Source organism: Lithobates pipiens, unplaced genomic scaffold (assembly GCF_037356315.1).
Source record: "Lithobates pipiens isolate NorthernLeopardFrog02 unplaced genomic scaffold, aLitPip1_a1.2 Scaffold_117, whole genome shotgun sequence".
Classification (NCBI taxonomy): Eukaryota; Metazoa; Chordata; class Amphibia; order Anura; family Ranidae; genus Lithobates; species Lithobates pipiens.
The window spans coordinates 44,739-67,744 of record NW_027507704.1 but is presented as its reverse complement, the minus strand read 5'-3'; the positions used below and the strand labels follow the sequence as shown (position 1 = coordinate 67,744).

At 52.1% G+C, this 23,006-nt stretch overlaps 1 protein-coding gene across 1 annotated transcript in view; it reads left to right on the top strand.

The window, feature by feature from the left end:
- LOC143973791 (uncharacterized) overlaps positions 1 to 22,298 on the top strand; it is a 72,940-nt gene extending 50,642 nt beyond the window's left edge. Inside the window, exons 3-6 of the mRNA XM_077474645.1 lie at positions 15,209 to 15,308; positions 19,848 to 19,859; positions 20,032 to 20,457; positions 20,764 to 22,298. Coding sequence (XP_077330771.1) covers positions 15,209 to 15,308; positions 19,848 to 19,859; positions 20,032 to 20,457; positions 20,764 to 21,826 — 1,601 coding nt within the window. The 3' untranslated portion in view covers positions 21,827 to 22,298. The remainder of the gene's footprint in view (positions 1 to 15,208; positions 15,309 to 19,847; positions 19,860 to 20,031; positions 20,458 to 20,763) is intronic.
- The last annotated feature ends 708 nt before the right edge of the window (positions 22,299 to 23,006 follow it).

Below are 23,006 nucleotides of genomic sequence, written 5' to 3'. Positions count from 1 at the left end.
TTGATTTATTGACTTTATATATTATATTTTTTTATACATTTATATTTCTTTATACATTTATTTTTTAGTGGCACCATTTGCGCAGGACTTTTTACTTTGTTTATTCTTATGTGATAGTTGGTGTTAACTATTTTGTCCCGCTGCATTTTTTAGCAACACTTGCACTTTTGTATCACTTTCACTGTGGATTTTGTATTGCTATAATTTTTACTTTTCCATTTTTTGACACGTATTTAGTCATTTTTGCACGTTTGAGCACTTAATAGCGCGAGGGTCCATTTTTCACATTTTTACAACACAGGGATGGTGGGAGCCCCTCATAATAAGCAGCCCCAGGAGGAAGTCAGCACAGCACAGGGATGGTGGGAGCCCCTCATAATAAGCAGCCCCAGGAGGAAGTCAGCACAGCACAGGGATGGTGGGAGCCCCTCATAATGAGCATAGCACAGGGATGGCGGGAGCCCCTCATAATATGCACAGCAGAGGTACAGCCCCAGGAGGAAGTCAGCACAGCACAGGGATGGTGGGAGCCCCTCATAATAAGCAGCCCCAGTAGAAATATGACACCGCTCAACCTCTTCAAACAGGAGGGTACGGGCATATAGTACAGTGTGCTTTTTTTGGACAAGGAAGTGAGCCAAATGAAGAAAGAAGGTCTGTGTGCTTGATTAAAAAATTTTTTTATAGACATATACATGGTCTACTGGTCACATGTGTTGAATTCCTCCGAGATCCATGCCTCATTCATTTTTAGAAATGTGAGGTAGTTAACACTGTCGTAAGCTAGGCGAGTACGCTTATCGGTCACGATCCCCCCTGCTGCGCTGAACGTACTTTCGGACAGGACACTGGATGAGGGGCAAGCCAACAGTTCCATTGCAAATTGGGCAAGCTCTGGCCAGAGGTCAAGCCTGCCCACCCAGTAGTCCAGGGGTTCATCACTCCTCAGAGCGTCCACATCGGCCGTTAACCCGATGTAGTCGGACACCTGACGGTCTAGGCGTTCCCTGATGCTGGATCCGGATGAGACCTGTCGATGGGTCAGCTGAAAGAATGACCTCATATCCGAAGTCACCAACACATCTTCAAACCGCCCTCTTCTTGCAGGCGCTGTTGGATTGGTACCCGCAACTCCTTCTCTGGGAGTGGGAATTGCTCCTCTGCCAGCGCACGCAAAAGCAGAATGCAGCATTTTTCTCGAAGCAAGGCCTGGAAGTGCTGCATTCTGACAGCCCTCTGTGACGGCGGTAACATTTCCGCCATTTTGTGTTTGTACCGGGGGTCTAAGTACGTTGCCACCCAGTACTGGTCCTTGACCCTTATGCTTTTTATACGGGGGTCCCTATTAAAACACTGGAGCATGAAGGCCCCCATTTGCACTAAAGTGGAAGCGGTGTGGTGGCCTGGCTCCTGCTCATTATCCAGGATAATGTCGTCCTCTTCATTCTCCTCTCCCCATCCACGCACAACTGGGATCCCAGAAAGGTTTAAAGCATGCTCTTCTTGCTCCTCCTCATCCGCCCCGGCACCATCCTCCTCTGACTCCTCTTCAGACTCCTGTTGTTGACTTGTCTCAGATAGAGTAGCCCCCCCTGGGAATTCATCCAGCATTGCGACTTCCTCATCTTCCCGCTCCTGCTCCTCCACAGCCTGATCAATGACACGACGCAATGCACGCTCCATAAAGAAGGCATAAGGTACCATGTCACTGATGGCGCCATGGCTGCGACTGACCAGTTTGGTGATCTCCTCAAATGGCCACAGAAGTCTGCATGCGTCGCGCATGAGCAGCCACTGGCGCGGTGAAAAAAACCCCAGCTCCCCAGAACCTATTCTGCCGCAGATTTCATACAGGTAGACGTTAACTGCACGTTTCTGCTGGAGCAGCCTATCAAGCATATAGAAGGTTGAGTTCCATCGCGTCGGGCAATCGCAAATAAGACGTCTGACTGGCAGATTGTGTCGCCGCTGAATGTCAGCAAGGCGAGCCATGGCCGTGTAAGATCTTCTGAAATGGGCCGAGATTTTCCTTGCCTGCCACAAGATGTCCTGGACCCCAGGGTATTTGACAAGGAATCGCTGCACGACCAAGTTTAAGACGTGTGCCATGCATGGCACGTGCGTGATTTTGCCCTGTTTCAATGCGCTAAGCAGATTGGCACCGTTGTCACACACCACTTTGCCAACTGTCAAATTGAGCGGTGTTAGCCACTGATCTGCCTGTGAACGCAAAGCTGAAAGGAGTGCCGGGCCAGTGTGGCTCTTGGCTTCCAGGCACAACAGACGCAGCACGGCATGGCAACGTCTCACCTGGCATGTGGAATAGGTTCTGGGGAGCTTGGGCGGTGCAGCGGAAGAGACGCTAGCAGCGGAAAAGGAGGAGTCAGCCGAGGAGGAGAGGGAGGAGGAGGAGGAGGAGGAGAAGAAGGGCCAGGCCTGCATGCAATCCGTGGTGGTAAAACCAAATCTACACGGGTGCCACGGGTTACATGCTTGACAGCCGTCAGAAGGTTCACCCAGTGGGCAGTAAAAGTGATATACCTTCCCTGCCCGTGTTTGCTAGACCACGTGTCTGTGGTCAGATGTATCTTGGCACCGACACTGTGTGCCAGAGATACATTCACTTGCCGCTGAACATGGCCATATAGCTCTGGGATGCCCTTCTGTGAGAAATACTTCCTTCCTGGGACCTTCCATTGTGGAGTTCCAATGGCCACAAATTTGCGAAAGGCCTCCGAGTCCACCAGTTTATATGGCAGTAGTTGGCGGGCTATCAGTTCTGACAAGCCAGCCGTCAACCGTTGGGCAAGAGGGTTATCCGGCGTGATCATTTTTTTACGCTCGAACATTAGGCCCACGGAAGACTGCCTTTTTACAGAAAAACGTGAGCTTGGCGTGATGGAAGGTGGAGTGGAGGACAATTGTGAGGAGAGAGGAGAAGTAGAAGACGAGGCTGGACGGTGAGAGCCTGCAGTGTGGCTTTGTGTGTTCCGTTGCTCCCACTGGGCTCGGTGATGGCTGCTCATGTGCCTTCTTAAGGCGGTCGTCCCTAGGTGAGTGTTGGGCTTACCGCGACTAATGCGTTGACTGAAAATATTGCAGATGGCAACGCTATTGTCAGCAGCGGACACGTTAAAAAAAGCCCACACTGCGGAGCCATGTGCCGGCGTCCTGGGAGTGCCAGATGTGACCGTACATGGTCGATGACTCGCTCCTGATACATTTGCAGTCTGCTTTGTCCCTGCTGTGCAATGTAAGTTATTCCTGCTTCTCCTCCCTATCTGCTAGTCCATATCTCCCTCTGAACTCCCCTCCTCTTCCTCTCTTGTGGGCACCCAAGTGACATCACTAGACACGTCATCATCTACGTCACCTTCCCCACCGCTATAAGCAGAGATCTCGGAGTAGGCAGCAACACCGGTGACCAACCTCCTCCTTGGGCTGATCTGGGTACTGTCGTCAGACTGCTCAGTAGCGGTTGTTGCTACCTCCTCTTCCTGATCCAATACCAAGAGTGGCTGCGCATCAGAAATGTCCTCTTGATATGGATCGGAAAATAATTCCTGTGACTCAAGCGGAAGGTATGTGGTGGTGTTGTTGGTGGTAGTGTCTTTGGGGGTGCACATAGCAGAGAGTGAAGAAGAGGGTGCAGATCGAGAGGATGAGGAGGGTGCAGAAGAGTAAGGCTGAGCGAGCCACTCAACCAAGTCTGGTGCGTCCTTTAAAGTAATTGAACGCACCTTCTGCAACTTCCCACTTTGGCTCAAGCCTGTTGCTCCTGCCCTACCCCTACCACCCCTGCGGAAGGGCCTGCCTCTTCCTCTGTCTGTCATTTTTTAAATGACCCTGTGACAAAACTCTCAGTCCCTATACCGATGAAGGACTGCTGCAGTATAGGGCAGCGGTCAGCAGTAGTGCACCTCAACCCTATGTATTGTGGACCGATACCAGTCCTTATAGAATGGCAGACTGTACCTCACTCAACCCTATGTACTGTAGCACCCTAGACCAAGTTACCAGTCCTTATAAGGACCTTTGGGGAACAAGTAGGTTTTGACTGATTAGCAGACTGTACGTCAGTCCCTATACTGATGAAGGACTGCTGCAGTATAGGGCAGCGGTCAGCAGTAGTGCACCTCAACCCTATGTATTGTGGACCGATACCAGTCCTTATAGAATGGCAGATTGTACCTCACTCAACCCTATGTACTGTAGCACCCTAGACAGACCAAGTTACCAGTCCTGATAAAGAGCTTTGTGGAACAAGTGAGTTGTGAATGATTAGCAGACTGCAGCAGAAGGGCAGCAGTCAAGTATAATATTCTTTCTATATTTGGAAGAAAGAATATTATACGTGTACAAGCCTATTACCATACCACTGATACCAGTCCTGAAAAGAACCTTTGTGGAACTAATAGTAACAGCTACTGATTAAACTGACCCTCACTGCCTGACACACAGCTTCCTGCCTGTCCCTATATAAACTGACAAAACAGAGGCTGCTGGAACAATAACTGGAATAGCACTTTTGTGGACCTGATAGTAACAGCTAATGACTAAACTGACTGTCCCTGCAGCACACACCGTCCTGTCCCTTTCTCTAAACTGACAAAAGACACTCAGGCTGCTGCAACAATCAGTAGCACAGCAAACCTATATACACCTAACACCTATACCAGTCCTGAAAAGAACTTTTGTGTACCAAATAGCTAGCGATTTATCTGTCCCTACTCCAAACAGCAACCTCTCCCTATAGTGACAGAAGAAAGAATGTAAAATGGCCGCCGGATCGGGTGTATTTATAAGTTAGGGGGAATGTCCAAGTGTCCATGTGCTGTAATGTCTCAATTGGCTGTCCTGTACCCCATGATGGATGTGTCATCATAGGTCAAAGTTCTTTTACACAGTAAACACGGAAGTCCGCCGGGCGAACGGCGCCAATAGTCCGCCGAACGGGCGGACCACGAACAGCCGAAATTCGCTGAGAAACGAATCACGAATCGTTCGACCATCACTAGTCCAGAATGATGTACTGACTTTATGGTCCTGGTCCTCCTGACCAGCCCCCAGGAAGGCTATGGCCTGGGGTGCGGATCCACCCGTTCTTGATGTCTCGGGGCTGGCTAGCCTGAGGCAAGAAAACTAAACTGAGGTGGTTGGGTGCCGTCTCCGGTTTGGGAGAGACCCAGTGACTTCAAGCATTCCAGGGAAGGATTCTTCAGAAGAAGACCACGTACGGGTTGGTTTCTTAGTAAGGGCCTGGAAGGGCTGAAGCACCCAAAAGAATCGGGTCTAGTGGATATCGCCAAGCTGGCTGAAAGATCCAGGTATCCTACGAGTGTTCTTCAAGCTTAGTTTTCCTACATGTTCTACAACAACGTCTGTGGCAGAGACTTGTTTCTGAGGAAGCACCTTGTTGGTTGCTAGGCCTTGTGAGAGACGGACTGTCCAACCTGAGTGAACATCCAGCTGTGAGTGGCTGTTCTCTGGATGCAAAGTAAGAAAGTTCTTCAAAATTTTGACTTTGACACTAAGCCCCTGTACACACGGTCGGAGATTTCGACAACCAAATCCGTCGGATTTTGTCTGTCGGATTTTGTCCGTCGGATCTTGTCCGAAACTGTTGCATACACACGGGTCGGACTAAGTTGTCGAAAAATCCGATCATTCAGAACGTGATGACGTAATTTCGTTACGATGGGACTACATTCAGGCTAGTAGCCAATAGCTTTGATGTAGGAATTTGATCTGAGCATGCGTGGCACTTGGTCCGATCAAAATTCGCTACACATGATCGGAGTATGTCCGATCGAACCAGTTGGTCGGGAAATATTTCCAACATGTGGGAAAATTGGGTCCGATGGATATTCCGACGGAATCAGTCCGATGCAGACCACACACAGTCGGATTATCCGACGACACGGTCCGATAGGACACATTCCAATCCTTTCCAACCCTCTGATCCCAATGTAAGAGACTGTTCATTGTCTACGTTTTTGCAAATAAAATCCATTCAAGTGGATCTGTTGTCAGTCTCTCGAGTTACTGGGCCATTTACCACGGGACACCCCTAGACGTAAAGCGAGTGGAACAGAAGGTAACGGTAAGCCCAAATCTAACCAGCAGCTCCTTCGGGGGTAGTGCTACATGTGCAAAGAAATAGCGACTGGGGAACTGTGTATATGGAATGTCCACATCACCTGCCATTGTGGTACAGCACATTCTGCAAATTCACGGAAGGGGGGCAGAATCCACCAGATGGAAAGGCAGGAGTTCTAAAGCCAGCAATTTGGACAAGCTGGAATGTAGCAGCTAGGGCACAGAATATATATACTCTACAGCTGGTGGTGTGCTACTGGCAGACGTGTTGCAAGGACGTGGGACACCCTGTGCTATACCATTATCCCTGTCAGTGAAGGCTGCTGAGAGGTCATGGGTATAGCGGGGGCAGACATGAAAGGTGAGGAGTGAGGAGAAGAATTGTGTCCCTTTTGTGTGGCTTGCAGGTGCTCTTGCCAACGGGCTGAGTGGTGGGATGTTAAATTCCTTGTCAAGCATGTGGTACCCAAGTGATTGGTGTTTTTGCCACACTTGATCTGCTTGAAGCAGAGATTGCAATTTTCGACAGTGTGATCGGCGGAACATGTGCTAAATAAGACCCACACAGATGAGCTGTGGGAAGTGGGCCACCCTCTTCCATCACAATGTGATGGAAGAGGGTGGCCGCTCACTACTCTTCCAAGATGGTGGCCTCTGGGCCGCTCACTACTCTTCCAAGATGGTGGCCTCTGGAGGACATCCTGCCTCGTTAGGGTTGTTTTTATCCCTAACTTTCCTCCTCTGCTCTACCTGGCACCCAAGTCACGTCAGTGACCTCATCATCATCCCCTCCCTCCTCATCATCATCCCCTCCCTCCTCATCGTCATCCCCTCCCTCCTCATCCCCTCCCTCCTCATCATCCTCCCCTCCCTCCTCATCATCATTGGGACCAACTTGGCAATATGCTGCGGTTGAGGGAACATGACTGCCAATTTGCTGTTTACCAGTGTTCTCCCCTCTCTCGTGTTCCTACCTTCCTCTGATTCTGAACCAACATCTGAATCCAGTAATGGTCGGACATCCTCAAGAAGCAAGTGGCTGACAATGTGTTCAAACAACTCAGCTGACTCCTCCATGCCTGATGGTGGGGCTATGGCAGGAATAGCTGTGGACAAGGAGATAGAATAAGCTACTCTAGCAGCTGTGGTGAGAAAGTCACCATCATCATCATCATCACTGTGTCCAATCAGGGCCCTGACAGTGCTCTGGGGCCGGGCTCTAATTGGCAAAGCTTCCAATTGGGGCCCTGGAATGCATGGTGAAGTGCATTGTGGCGGGCGAATAACTCACCGAGCACCCTGCAAATTCATATGATCGCTGAACGGGCAAACAGGCCATGTTCGGCCTGCACTTTTGCTCGGCTTGAACCATTTGCCCAACACTAATGATCACCACCACAGCACTACTAATTCCAACATAGAGATACTGCACTGCTTGGGTGACTGTATATAAAAAAATACAGTATGTGTGAGGGGGAAAGGGGGCGAGGGGGTAGGTAATCTGTGTGGGGGGGGGGGGGGTAGGTGATCTTTGTGTGTGGGGGGAGGTAATCTGTGTGTGTGTGTTGGGAGAGGAGGTAGGTAATCTATGTGTGTGTAAAGCAGGTAGGTGATCTGTTTGTGGGGGAGGTAGATGACTTATGTGGGGGGTGGAGATAAGTGATCTGTGAGGGGGGAGGTAGGCGATCTCTGTGTGGGGGGGATGAGGGGGTAGGTGATCTCTATGTGCATGTCAATAAATTAGTTTTGTTTCATTCCGTTCCGTATTACCCATTAATTCTTTTTTCCTAATTAGTGTACGAAATACGAATTTCCGTTCGTTACCTTTTCATAACAATTATGAACATTTGTTATGATGAATTTATCATTCTGAGGGGTCCCCACCCCCATCCCTGTGCTGTGATCATTATGAGGGCCCCCCATCCCTGTGCTGTGATCATTATGAGGGCCCCCCATCCCTGTGCTGTGATCATTATGAGGGGCCCCTCCCATCCCTGTGCTGTGATCATTATGAGGGGCCCCTCCCATCCCTGTGCTGTGATCATTATGAGGGGCCCCTCCCCCCCATCCCTGTGCTGTGATCATTATGAGGGGCCCCCATCCCTGTGCTGTGATCATTATAAGGGGCCCCTCCCCCCATCCCTGTGCTGTGATCATTATGAGGGGCCCCTCCCCCCCATCCCTGTGCTGTGATCATTATGAGGGGCCCCCATCCCTGTGCTGTGATCATTATAAGGGGCCCCTCCCCCCATCCCTGTGCTGTGATCATTATGAGGGGCCCCCATCCCTGTGCTGTGATCATTATGAGGGGCCCCTCCCCCCATTCTTGTGCTGTGATGACTTTCTCGGTTTTTAACTTCATCATAATGAATCATCGATATTAACAAACATTCTTATTTTGTCCGATTCTGAATCTCCCAGCGATACCAGTACCAATTTCCGCCTCTCATATTAAAAAAGGTCATTTTCCCAACCGCCACGCAGCAGCAGAAGAAAACCTCTGATTGGCCAACAAAACACCAATCACGTTTCCTTTGTAACGGAATTTGGATCCGAAATTCGTAAACGGAAGAAGTGGGGTGATGTCTCTAATCCTCAGTGGAGGAGATGTCGGGTGATGTCTCTAATCCTCAGTGGAGGAGATGTCGGGTGATGTCTCTAATCCTCGGTGGAGGAGATGTCGGGTGATGTCTCTAATCCTCGGTGGAGGAGATGTCGGGTGATGTCTCTAATCCTTGGTGGAGGAGATGTCGGGTGATGTCTCTAATCCTCGGTGGAGGAGATGTCGGGTGATGTCTCTAATCCTCAGTGGAGGAGATGTCGAGTGATGTCTCTAATCCTCAGTGGAGGAGATGTCGGGTGATGTCTCTAATCCTCGGTGGAGGAGATGTCGGGTGATGTCTCTAGTCCTCGGTGGAGGAGATGTCGGGTGATGTCTCTAATCCTCGGTGGAGGAGATGTCGGGTGATGTCTCTAATCCTCGGTGGAGGAGATGTCGGGTGATGTCTCTAATCCTCGGTGGAGGAGATGTCGGGTGAGGTCTCTAATCCTCGGTGGAGGAGATGTCGGGTGAGGTCTCTAATCCTCGGTGGAGGAGATGTCGGGTGATGTCTCTAATCCTCGGTGGAGGAGATGTCGGGTGATGTCTCTAATCCTCGGTGGAGGAGATGTCGGGTGATGTCTCTAATCCTCGGTGGAGGAGATGTCGGGTGAGGTCTCTAATCCTCGGTGGAGGAGATGTCGGGTGATGTCTCTAATCCTCGGTGGAGGAGATGTCGGGTGATGTCTCTAATCCTCAGTGGAGGAGATGTCGGGTGATGTCTCTAATCCTCGGTGGAGGAGATGTCGGGTGATGTCTCTAATCCTCGGTGGAGGAGATGTCGGGGGATGTCTCTAATCCTCGGTGGAGGAGATGTCGGGTGATGTCTCTAGTCCTCGGTGGAGGGGATGTCGGGTGATGTCTCTAGTCCTCGGTGGAGGAGATGTCGGGTGATGTCTCTAATCCTCGGTGGAGGAGATGTCGGGTGATGTCTCTAATCCTCGGTGGAGGAGATGTCGGGTGATGTCTCTAGTCCTCGGTGGAGGAGATGTCGGGGGATGTCTCTAGTCCTCGGTGGAGGAGATGTCGGGTGATGTCTCTAATCCTCGGTGGAGGAGATGTCGGGTGATGTCTCTAGTCCTCGGTGGAGGAGATGTCGGGTGATGTCTCTAATCCTCGGTGGAGGAGATGTCGGGTGATGTCTCTAATCCTCGGTGGAGGAGATGTCGGGTGATGTCTCTAATCCTTGGTGGAGGAGATGTCGGGTGATGTCTCTAATCCTCGGTGGAGGAGATGTCGGGTGATGTCTCTAATCCTCGGTGGAGGAGATGTCGGGTGATGTCTCTAATCCTCGGTGGAGGAGATGTCGGGTGATGTCTCTAGTCCTCGGTGGAGGAGATGTCGGGTGATGTCTCTAATCCTCGGTGGAGGAGATGTCGGGTGATGTCTCTAATCCTCGGTGGAGGGGATGTCGGGTGATGTCTCTAATCCTCGGTGGAGGAGATGTCGGGTGATGTCTCTAATCCTCGGTGGAGGAGATGTCGGGTGATGTCTCTAATCCTCGGTGGAGGAGATGTCGGGTGATGTCTCTAATCCTCGGTGGAGGAGATGTCGGGTGAGGTCTCTAATCCTCGGTGGAGGAGATGTCGGGTGATGTTTCTAGTCCTCGGTGGAGGAGATGTCGGGGGATGTCTCTAATCCTCGGTGGAGGAGATGTCGGGTGATGTCTCTAATCCTCGGTGGAGGAGATGTCGGGTGATGTCTCTAATCCTCGGTGGAGGAGATGTCGGGTGATGTCTCTAATCCTCGGTGGAGGAGATGTCGGGTGATGTTTCTAGTCCTCGGTGGAGGAGATGTCGGGGGATGTCTCTAGTCCTCGGTGGAGGAGATGTCGGGTGATGTCTCTAATCCTCGGTGGAGGAGATGTCGGGTGATGTCTCTAATCCTCGGTGGAGGAGATGTCGGGTGATGTTTCTAGTCCTCGGTGGAGGAGATGTCGGGGGATGTCTCTAGTCCTCGGTGGAGGAGATGTCGGGTGATGTCTCTAATCCTCGGTGGAGGAGATGTCGGGTGATGTCTCTAATCCTTGGTGGAGGAGATGTCGGGTGATGTCTCTAATCCTCGGTGGAGGAGATGTCGGGTGATGTCTCTAATCCTCGGTGGAGGAGATGTCGGGTGATGTCTCTAGTCCTCGGTGGAGGGGATGTCGGGTGATGTCTCTAATCCTCGGTGGAGGAGATGTCGGGTGATGTCTCTAATCCTCGGTGGAGGAGATGTCGGGTGATGTTTCTAGTCCTCGGTGGAGGAGATGTCGGGGGATGTCTCTAATCCTCGGTGGAGGAGATGTCGGGTGATGTCTCTAATCCTCGGTGGAGGAGATGTCGGGTGATGTCTCTAATCCTCGGTGGAGGAGATGTCGGGTGATGTCTCTAATCCTCGGTGGAGGAGATGTCGGGTGATGTTTCTAATCCTCGGTGGAGGAGATGTCGGGTGATGTCTCTAGTCCTCGGTGGAGGAGATGTCGGGTGATGTTTCTAGTCCTCGGTGGAGGAGATGTCGGGGGATGTCTCTAGTCCTCGGTGGAGGAGATGTCGGGTGATGTCTCTAATCCTCGGTGGAGGAGATGTCGGGTGATGTCTCTAATCCTCGGTGGAGGAGATGTCGGGTGATGTCTCTAATCCTCGGTGGAGGAGATGTCGGGTGATGTCTCTAATCCTCGGTGGAGGAGATGTCGGGTGATGTCTCTAATCCTCGGTGGAGGAGATGTCCGGTGATGTCTCTAATCCTCGGTGGAGGAGATGTCGGGTGATGTCTCTAATCCTCGGTGGAGGAGATGTCGGGTGATGTCTCTAATCCTCGGTGGAGGAGATGTCGGGTGATGTCTCTAATCCTCGGTGGAGGAGATGTCGGGTGATGTCTCTAATCCTCGGTGGAGGAGATGTCGGGTGATGTCTCTAATCCTCGGTGGAGGAGATGTCGGGTGATGTCTCTAATCCTCGGTGGAGGAGATGTCGGGTGATGTCTCTAATCCTCGGTGGAGGAGATGTCGGGTGATGTCTCTAATCCTCGGTGGAGGAGATGTCGGGTGATGTCTCTAATCCTCGGTGGAGGAGATGTCGGGTGATGTCTCTAATCCTCGGTGGAGGAGATGTCGGGTGATGTCTCTAATCCTCGGTGGAGGAGATGTCCGGTGATGTCTCTAATCCTCGGTGGAGGAGATGTCGGGTGATGTCTCTAATCCTCGGTGGAGGAGATGTCGGGTGATGTCTCTAATCCTCGGTGGAGGAGATGTCGGGTGATGTCTCTAATCCTCGGTGGAGGAGATGTCGGGTGATGTCTCTAATCCTCGGTGGAGGAGATGTCGGGTGATGTCTCTAATCCTCGGTGGAGGAGATGTCGGGTGATGTCTCTAATCCTCGGTGGAGGAGATGTCGGGTGATGTCTCTAATCCTCGGTGGAGGAGATGTCGGGTGATGTCTCTAATCCTCGGTGGAGGAGATGTCGGGTGATGTCTCTAATCCTCGGTGGAGGAGATGTCCGGTGATGTCTCTAATCCTCGGTGGAGGAGATGTCGGGTGATGTCTCTAATCCTCGGTGGAGGAGATGTCGGGTGATGTCTCTAATCCTCGGTGGAGGAGATGTCGGGTGATGTCTCTAATCCTCGGTGGAGGAGATGTCGGGTGATGTCTCTAGTCCTCGGTGGAGGAGATGTCGGGTGATGTCTCTAGTCCTCGGTGGAGGAGATGTCGGGTGATGTCTCTAGTCCTCGGTGGAGGAGATGTCGGGTGATGTCTCTAATCCTCGGTGGAGGAGATGTCGGGTGATGTCTCTAATCCTCGGTGGAGGAGATGTCGGGTGATGTCTCTAATCCTCGGTGGAGGAGATGTCGGGTGATGTCTCTAATCCTCGGTGGAGGAGATGTCGGGTGATGTCTCTAATCCTCGGTGGAGGAGATGTCGGGTGATGTCTCTAATCCTCGGTGGAGGAGATGTCGGGTGATGTCTCTAATCCTCGGTGGAGGAGATGTCGGGTGATGTCTCTAATCCTCGGTGGAGGAGATGTCGGGTGATGTCTCTAATCCTCGGTGGAGGAGATGTCGGGTGATGTCTCTAGTCCTCGGTGGAGGAGATGTCGGGTGATGTCTCTAATCCTCGGTGGAGGAGATGTCGGGTGATGTCTCTAGTCCTCGGTGGAGGGGATGTCGGGTGATGTCTCTAGTCCTCGGTGGAGGAGATGTCGGGTGGTGTCTCTAATCCTCGGTGGAGGAGATGTCGGGTGATGTCTCTAATCCTCGGTGGAGGGGATGTCGGGTGATGTCTCTAATCCTCGGTGGAGGGGATGTCGGGTGATGTCTCTAATCCTCGGTGGAGGGGATGTCGGGTGATGTCTCTAATCCTCGGTGGAGGGGATGTCGGGTGATGTCTCTAATCCTCGGTGGAGGAGATGTCGGGTGATGTCTCTAATCCTCGGTGGAGGAGATGTCGGGTGATGTTTCTAGTCCTCGGTGGAGGAGATGTCGGGGGATGTCTCTAATCCTCGGTGGAGGAGATGTCGGATGATGTCTCTAATCCTCGGTGGAGGAGATGTCGGGTGATGTCTCTAATCCTCGGTGGAGGAGATGTCGGGTGATGTCTCTAATCCTCGGTGGAGGAGATGTCGGGTGATGTCTCTAATCCTCGGTGGAGGAGATGTCCGGTGATGTCTCTAATCCTCGGTGGAGGAGATGTCGGGTGATGTCTCTAATCCTCGGTGGAGGAGATGTCGGGTGATGTCTCTAATCCTCGGTGGAGGAGATGTCGGGTGATGTCTCTAATCCTCGGTGGAGGAGATGTCGGGTGATGTCTCTAATCCTCGGTGGAGGAGATGTCGGGTGATGTCTCTAATCCTCGGTGGAGGAGATGTCGGGTGATGTCTCTAATCCTCGGTGGAGGAGATGTCGGGTGATGTCTCTAATCCTCGGTGGAGGAGATGTCGGGTGGTGTCTCTAGTCCTCGGTGGAGGAGATGTCGGGTGATGTTTCTAGTCCTCGGTGGAGGAGATGTCGGGGGATGTCTCTAGTCCTCGGTGGAGGAGATGTCGGGTGATGTCTCTAATCCTCGGTGGAGGAGATGTCGGGTGATGTCTCTAATCCTCGGTGGAGGAGATGTCGGGTGATGTCTCTAATCCTCGGTGGAGGAGATGTCGGGTGAGGTCTCTAATCCTCGGTGGAGGATATGTCGGGTGATGTTTCTAGTCCTCGGTGGAGGAGATGTCGGGGGATGTCTCTAATCCTCGGTGGAGGAGATGTCGGGTGATGTCTCTAATCCTCGGGGGAGGAGATGTCGGGTGATGTCTCTAATCCTCGGTGGAGGAGATGTCCGGTGATGTCTCTAATCCTCGGTGGAGGAGATGTCGGGTGATGTCTCTAATCCTCGGTGGAGGAGATGTCGGGTGATGTCTCTAATCCTCGGTGGAGGAGATGTCGGGTGATGTCTCTAATCCTCGGTGGAGGAGATGTCGGGTGATGTCTCTAATCCTCGGTGGAGGAGATGTCGGGTGATGTCTCTAATCCTCGGTGGAGGAGATGTCGGGTGATGTCTCTAATCCTCGGTGGAGGAGATGTCGGGTGATGTCTCTAATCCTCGGTGGAGGAGATGTCGGGTGATGTCTCTAATCCTCGGTGGAGGAGATGTCGGGTGATGTCTCTAATCCTCGGTGGAGGAGATGTCGGGTGATGTCTCTAATCCTCGGTGGAGGAGATGTCGGGTGATGTCTCTAATCCTCGGTGGAGGAGATGTCGGGTGATGTCTCTAGTCCTCGGTGGAGGAGATGTCGGGTGATGTCTCTAATCCTCGGTGGAGGAGATGTCGGGTGATGTCTCTAATCCTCGGTGGAGGAGATGTCGGGTGATGTCTCTAATCCTCGGTGGAGGAGATGTCGGGTGATGTCTCTAATCCTCGGTGGAGGGGATGTCGGGTGATGTCTCTAATCCACGGTGGAGGAGATGTCGGGTGATGTCTCTAATCCTCGGTGGAGGAGATCATTGTCTTCACTGTCTTCATTGTCTTCACTCCTCTGTCATCTCCTCCGGAACCCCTCCCCATCTCCCCGCTCATTTCTCTTTCAGTCTCTCATCTGTCTCTAGCTGCAGTTCCACGTGAGAGGGGGAGGGGTGTCCTCCATTTTCTTGTAGCTCAGGGAAGGGGGAGGGGTGTCCTCCATTTTCTTGTAGCTCAGGGAAGGGGAGCTGTCCTCCATTTTCTTGTAGCTCAGGGAAGGAGGAGGGGTGTCCTCCATTTTCTTGTAGCTCAGGGAAGGAGGAGGGGTGTCCTCCATGTTCTTGTAGCTCGGTGATCAGTCTCCATGTGATGACACAATGTCTCATAGATTAGAAGAAATGTCTCCATTGTCTCCGTCTTGTTTTCTCTTTTTCCTCTCTGTGGACCGGCACCATCTAGTGTCTGCTCTCCATACTGCACCCTCCGTATTATCAGTCCCGTTATTCTAGTGATCCTCCTGATGGGACAAATCCCGGACTGAGCATGTGCGAAATGTCACTTCCTGTCCATGGAATGTGTTTCCTGTTTTCAGCCATTTTAGATTCTGATTCCAGCAAAGTGAGGAGATTCTCCGTCCTGAACACCGACCACCATAGAGAGAGCCTGGGATGTCCTCCATGTCTCCCCCGCAGGTATGTGTCCTATTCATGGTACAGGGCTCTGCTAGAGACACATCAATCATCTGTGATGGGTAGGGTGCCCACGTGTCCCGGATTGCCCAGGATTGTCCCTTATTTCAACTTTTTGTCCCGTGTCCTGGGAACCTTCATTCCGGGACAATAGTGTCCCGGGATGAAAAAAAAAAACACCCCGCCAGTCCGCCGCCCTTATAAACACACATCATGGGCCTACCTGAGTGACTGGTTGCTAGGCCCGGGCCGCTCCGCGTCTTGCATCCAGTCACATGACATCGGCTGACACGTGGGCAGCGCATCTACGGGCTACGGCTCAGCAGCGCCTCCGAGAGAGAGCAACCAGCCACAGACACCACACCAGACAGAGCTGCGCTGACTGCTGGTAAGGATCCAGCCTGGGCCCAGTCAGGGCCAGACAGTCCCGGGGCCGCTGCCGCACATTGCCAGCAGTGCAGCCCAACCCTGAGCTGCCAACTTCTCCTCTCCTGAGCCTCCGAGTCCCCCGCCCACGAGGTTCGCTGTGAGTTTACCACCCGCCAGAGTCATTGACAAACTTCCAGGTTAGTGCGTTACATACACTTTGTTAGTTACCGTGAGCATGCTCCCCCTCCCCCCCTCCGTTCTGCTGCTGTCTCCCCCCCCTCCGTTCTGCTGCTGTCTCCCCCCCCCCTCCGCTCTGCGGCTGTCTTCCCCCCCCTCAATCTGCTGCTGTCTCCCCTCCCCTCCGCTCTGCTGCTTTCTCCCCCCCCCTCGTTCTGCTGCTGTCCCCCCCCCCTCCGCTCTGCTGCTGTCTCCCCCCCCCCCCGCTCTGCTGCTGTCTCCCCCCCCCCCGCTCTGCTGCTGTCTCCCCCCCCCCTCCGCTCTGCTGCTGTCTCCCCCCCCCCTCCGCTCTGCTGCTGTCTCCCCCCCCCCTCCGCTCTGCTGCTGTCTCCCCCCCCCTCCGCTCTGCTGCTGTCTCCCCCCCCCTCCGCTCTTCTGCTGTCTCCCCCCCCTCCGCTCTGCTGCTGTCTCCCCCCCCCTCCGCTCTGCTGCTGTCTCCCCCCCCCTCCGCTCTGCTGCTGTCTCCCCCCCCCTCCGCTCTGCTGCTGTCTCCCCCCCCCCTCCGCTCTGCTGCTGTCTCCCCCCCCCTCCGCTCTGCTGCTGTCTTCCCCCCCCCCTCCGCTCTGCTGCTGTCTCCCCCCCCCTCCGCTCTGCTGCTGTCTCCCCCCCCCTCCGCTCTGCTGCTGTCTCCCCCCCCCTCCGCTCTGCTGCTGTCTCCCCCCCCTCCGTTCTGCTGCTGTCTTTCCCCCCCCTACGTTCTGCTGCTGTCTTTCCCCCCCTCCGTTCTGCTGCTGTCTTTCCCCCCCCTCCGTTCTGCTGCGGTCTTTCCCCCCCCCTCCGTTCTGCTGCTGTCTTCCCCCCCCTCCGTTCTGCTGCCGTGTCCCCCCCACTCCCCCTTCTGCTGATGGTTTTCCCCCTCCCCAGTTTTCCTCCGTGTCCCTCCTCCCCCTCTGTGACCGGCTCCTCCCCCTTCCCCGTGTGATCAATCATTTGTGACCGGCTCCTCTCCCTCCGTGTGATCAATCATCTGTGTGTATATATATATATTGTATTCTCACCCTTTCCCTGTCGGTCACCTTGATGAAGAAGGTCTCGGCACTCTCTGAATGTTGGAGGAACTTCTCTGCTGATCTGAGACTCCAGAATCTTCTTCTCGGTGTTGGTTCCTCTTCATTGCCGATCATCAAATGTTCCTCAGAATGGATCCGGTGTTCCCTCCTAGGAAGGAGCTTCAGACTCATCTCCCACCATGTTCTCTGATGTGTCTGACACAGAATAAGGGGGGGGGGGGACTTCCAGAGAACCCGCTGGGTCCTGATACCCCAACAATTCAGATTTATGGTGGAGAAAAGACCCCAAAATGTCATCAGAATGCAGATACTCCTCTCCTGTACATACTGCCCACTGTCATACCCCCCACACTCCTCTCCTGTACATACCTCCCACTGTCATACCCTCCACACTCCTCTCCTGTACATACCACCCACTGTCATACCCCCCACACTCCTCTCCTGTACATACCGCTCACAGTCATACCCTCCACACTCCTCTCCTGTACATACCGCTCACAGTCATACCCTCCACACTCCTCTCCTGTACATACCGCCCACTGTCATACCCTCCACACTCCTCTCCTGTACATACCGCCCACTGTCATACCCTCCACACTCCTCTCCTGTACATACCACCCACTGTCATACCCCCCACACTCCTCTCCTGTACATACCACCCACTGTCATACCCCCCACACTCCTCTCCTGTACATACCGCTCACTGTCATATCCTCCACACTCTTCTCCTGTACATACCGCTCACTGTCATACCCCCCACACTCCTCTAATGTACATAGCACCCACTGTCATATCCTCCACACTCTTCTCCTGTACATACCGCTCACTGTCATATCCTCCACACTCCTCTCCTGTACATACCACCCACTGTCATACCCTCCACACTCCTCTCCTGTACATACCACCCACTGTCATACCCCCCACACTCCTCTCCTGTACATACTACCCACTGTCATACCCTGGGCCGGTGCTTCCACTAGGTGAACTAGGCAGCTGCCTAGGGCGCACTGCCGCCTAGCCTAGCCTAGCGAGGGTGCAAGGCAGCTCGGATGGATTGTGGATCACTTATATGGTTCACCTGCCCAGCGGCGGCCAGCGCGTCATCCAGCGCAGTCTCCGTCGGAATAGTGCTGCTGACTGTGTCACTCACACTGTGCAGGCCTGGACCTTGGTGGCGCAGCAGGCACAGCGGGAGCAGTGAGATGCGAGTGCCTGGGATTGAGGGGGAGAGGGGGGGTTGAGGGGAGAGAGGGGGGAGAGGGGGGGGGGATTAGAGGGGAGACGAGATAGAGGGAAGGTGGGCATTGATGGAGGGCGGACGAGAGAGATGGGGGTGAGAGAGGGAGGGGATCAATAAAGGGGGACGAGAGAGAGAGAGAGGGTAACGATAGAGAGGGAGGGGAGAGAAGGGGGTGTAAGAGGGGAGACGAGAGAGGGGGGGAGGAAGATGGGCATCGATGGAGGGGGGATGAGAGAGAGGGGGTGAGAGAGGGAGGGCAACGATAGAGAGGGAGGGCATCAATAGAGGGGGGATTGGGGGGTGAGAGAGAGAGGGGGGGGTGAGAGAGGGAGGGCATCGATAGAGGGGGGGATTGGGGGGTGAGAGAGGGAGGGGGGGAGTGAGAGAGAGGGTCATTGAGAAGAGGGGGTGATTCCCTAGGCACAGACAGCCAGGATGGGGAGTTGCCGCCTCCATAGCCCCTCACAGCCGCGGGCTCCCCCGTTCCGCGCTCCGATATTCTTTCATGCAGTTGATTTGCTTTTGGAGCAGAAGATCGTCCTCCATCCACACCTCTCCGGATCATCCCAACCGGGGACACAACACAAGGGGGGGGATCAGGGTAGTGATCCTGGTGGCTGGTCTGCAGAGGAGGGGCTTTCCGGGAGGGGGTGTTCCCTGTTCTGTGGCCGGCCCCCGGGCTCTCGGGGGCTCTCGGTGGTCACCATTATGTCTTCAGTTTCGGGGGTCTGCGAGGACCATCATGTCCCTGATCTGTGGGCACTGATAGGAACCCGCTGAAGATACAGACACTGCGGTATGATCGATGCTCTGCAACAAGTAGAGGGGAAGTAACAGACCCTCCACGGGGCCCCTTATTGGCCCGGGCCCTAGGGCAGTGCCAGAATGGCCCGTCTGCCTCTGCGTATTATATTGTTTGTGTGCATTAAAGTTTTACATGTATGTGAGAAATGTCAGAATTGGACTGGGGAGCTCCCTCACACTACATCTCCAGCTTCCACCTGACCTAACGTAACTCCTCTCCAACTGGGCTGACCCAGAGTATTTGAGGGGGCCGGCCTCCTGGCAATCCAAGTTGAGGGGCTTAGTCGGGGCCTTCAGAATACTCCAGGCAGCTCCACTTTACCCCCCCCCACCCCCATCTTTCTAGAACAGTGATGGCGAACCTCGGCACTCCAGATGTTTTGGAACTACATTTCCCATGATGCTCAACTACACTGCAGAGTTCCTGAGCATCATGGGAAATGTAGTTCCAAAACATCTGGAGTGCCAAGGTTCGCCATCACTGTTCTAGAAGGTTCTAGTATTTTCTAGAAATGGGGGGTGGGGGGGGGGTCTTAGTGATGCTGTCTGTGATTGATCCAGCTCTCCCTGAATCTCTGCCCAACCCATCACAAATTTTCCTACACTCAAACACCAAAAAAAAATCAACCTACCTACAATTCTAGCACTAGAGGGTGCTACACTAGTATTGAGGCACTGACGGGTCTTGCGGAGGAGTTAAATGAAAGTCAAAGCTTTTTTTTTTATTGCTAAGATGAAGCTCAATCCATCTTTTCTCAAGACCGACAGTCTATGTAATAAATATATTCAGTAAAGGAAGTTAAAACATAAGAAGCAACTTTAATTTAGTCATATTGATATAGTTCTGGCTTTTCATTTTATTTATTTTTTATCTCTGTACAGGTGGATTGGCAGGTTGGTTGGTCTTCATAAGCACAACTGAGTCACATTGGAGACGAGTCATATGGATCTTCTGAGAGAATGAAAGACTTTTACTACAGATCATTGGAGGAGTCCCATAGGACACAAGTCATATCCGTGTTCTAAACGTCATAAATGTTTTGAATACTCTTCGACATCGAACCAGCTTGGAGGACAACAGGATTGAAGTCCTCCTTGGAAGTGACAATGGCTTTACAATAAAGTCAATCCCATACATACCCAAGAGACGTCACACAGGAGGGCAAGCATTAGACTGTAACAACGATCCAGCCTTGGAGGACAACCAAGATTTCATCCTTGGAAGTGACAATGGCTTTACAGTAAAGTCAATCCCATACATACCCAAGAGACGTCACACAGGAGGGCAAGCATTAGACTGTAACAACGATCCAGCCTTGGAGGACAACCAAGATTTCATCCTTGGAAGTGACAATGGCTTTACAGTAAAGTCAATCCCATACATACCCAAGAGACGTCACACAGGAGAGCAACCATTAGACTGTAACAATGATCCAGCCTTAGAGGACAACCAAGATTTCGTCCTTGGAAGTGACAATGGCTTTACAATAAAGTCAGACCCATACATACCCAAGTGACGTCACACAGGAGAGCAAGCATTAGACTGTAACGATGATCCAGCCTTGGAGGACAACCAAGAAGTCATCCTTGGAAGTGACAATGGCTTTACAGTAAAGTGCATCCCATACATACCCAAGAGACGTCACACAGGAGGGCAACCATTTAGACTGTAACAACGATCCAGCCTTGGAGGACAACCAAGATTTCATCCTTGGAAGTGACAATGGCTTTACAGTAAAGTCAATCCCATACATACCCAAGAGACGTCACACAGGAGGGCAAGCATTAGACTGTAACAACGATCCAGCCTTGGAGGACAACCAAGATTTCATCCTTGGAAGTTACAATGGCTTTACAGTAAAGTCAGACCCATACATACCCAAGAGACGTCACACAATAGAGAAGATATATTTTGTTTGGATTGTAACAAAGGTTTTACCATGGAAGCAAATCTTATTGGGCACCAGAAGGTTCACACAGGAGAAAATCCATATCCGTGCTCTGAATGTGACAAATCTTTTAGCCTGAAGTCACGTCTTATGAGGCACGAGAAGAGTCACGCTGGAGTGAAGCCATTTCGGTGTTCTGAATGTGACAAATGCTTTAGCGTGAAGGCTAATCTCCTCATACACGAGCGGGTCCACACCGGGGAGAAGCCGTTTCCGTGCGGTGAATGTGACCGATCTTTTAGCGTGAAGTCGCAGCTTATCAGACACAAGATGATCCACACCGGAGAGAAACCCTTTCAGTGTGGCGAGTGTAACAAAACGTTTCAAAGGAAGGATGTGCTGATCATACACCAGAGGATTCACACGGGACAGAAGCCGTATCAGTGCTCCGAATGTAATAAAGCTTTCGCAGAGAAGTCACAGCTTCTCTCACACCAGAAGGTTCACACCGAGGAGAGGCCGTATCCGTGTTGTGAGTGTGATAAAGCGTTTGCAAGGAAGGAACATCTTCTCAAACACCAGAAAAGTCACACTGCACATAAACCGTATCCATGTTCTGAATGTGACAAAGTTTTTAAACTGAAGAAGAGCCTCATCACCCACCAGATGGTCCACACTGGAGAGAAGCCTTATGCTTGTTCCGAATGCGATAAAGGCTTCTCAACGAGGTCGGATCTTAACGTACACCAGAGGTTTCACACGGGAGAGCGGCCGTATCCGTGTTCTGACTGTGACAAAGCTTTTACAGTGAAGTCGCACCTTATCGCACACCAGAGGAGTCACACCGGAGAGAAGCCATATCCGTGTTATGAATGTGATAAATCTTTTAGAGCAAAGTCAAAGCTTACCAGACACCAAAGGATTCACAGTCTTACTTTTTGGCTACAAAGCGGAAACTCTGGGAGAAAGTAGAGTATTATTGGGGTTGCAGATGAGCAATTCCGAAAGGGGTTTGGGGAGGGGTCCAGCAGTGTCGCACCCAATGTCATGCCCCAAGCTAATGGGCAAGTAAAACCATATTATCCTTCTTTAAGAAGAAAACATACTACAATCTGTGAGAAAACTGGAATGAAATGGACGGATGGATGGAGGTTACCATTTATTCCAAAAACAATCTAGAACTTCAGTTCTCCAGTAATTAGGGATGATTTGCTGCTTGTGCAAAAAAAAAAAAATTAACTATTTTACACCATTAAAATATTTGTGGTGGGTTCTGTATGGCCACTGTCCAAGGTTGGAGCTTGGCCTCCCGTTTTGGCCAAGAGGTCAGGTCCTTGGTATATTTCACCTGTTTCTGAAGATCTCTGAAATGCGTTCACTTCTCTACTGTTTAATATTTTACTTTTGTAAGTTTTCTCTTCTAAATACGTTTTCAAACCATTCACCATGAGCAGAAGTTGAAGCTTTCATCGTCAGTTGGTGGAGAATTGTGGACCATTCAGAACCTCAGCCTTGTCCCTGTCCTGTAAGTCAGTGATTCTCAACCTCAGTCATCAAGTTAGGGGTACGTGTAAGGACTGAGGTTGAGAACCACTGGTCTAAGCCACTGGCCCTGTAGGACTGGGACTGATGCTCAACAGCTGTAGGTAGTGCTTACCAGCCTCTACTTTCCTCCCGATCGGTGAGGCTTGTAGGGGGAAGATAAGCTGACATCGATGCCGCAATGTCTCTCACGGTGCATTTTCTTCTCCATTCTCCTTAACCTTGTTGTTTTTACCTTGGTTGCCAAGAGTGAGGTCCAGCCAATTCCTCATCCTTGTGGCTGTCTTGGACAAGCTGTACCGTGACCTATGGCTGGGATTTGGTAAGTGCATCTGGGATGCATCAAGCACTACAGCTAGACTAGACTGACTTTGATCTGACACCAGAATGAGAAGAGTTGCCCCAAGACAAATATCCCAACCTAATTGCTCCTTTTCTGTCAGGAGACCCCGTACACATGATTGCACATTCCGACAACAAAATCCATGATGGATGTTGGCTCAAACTTGTCTTGCATACACGCGGTCCCACAAAGTTGGTCGGAAATTGCGAACATCAAGAATGTGGTGACGTACGATGAGCGATGTAAGTTCAATAGCCAGTGCGGCTC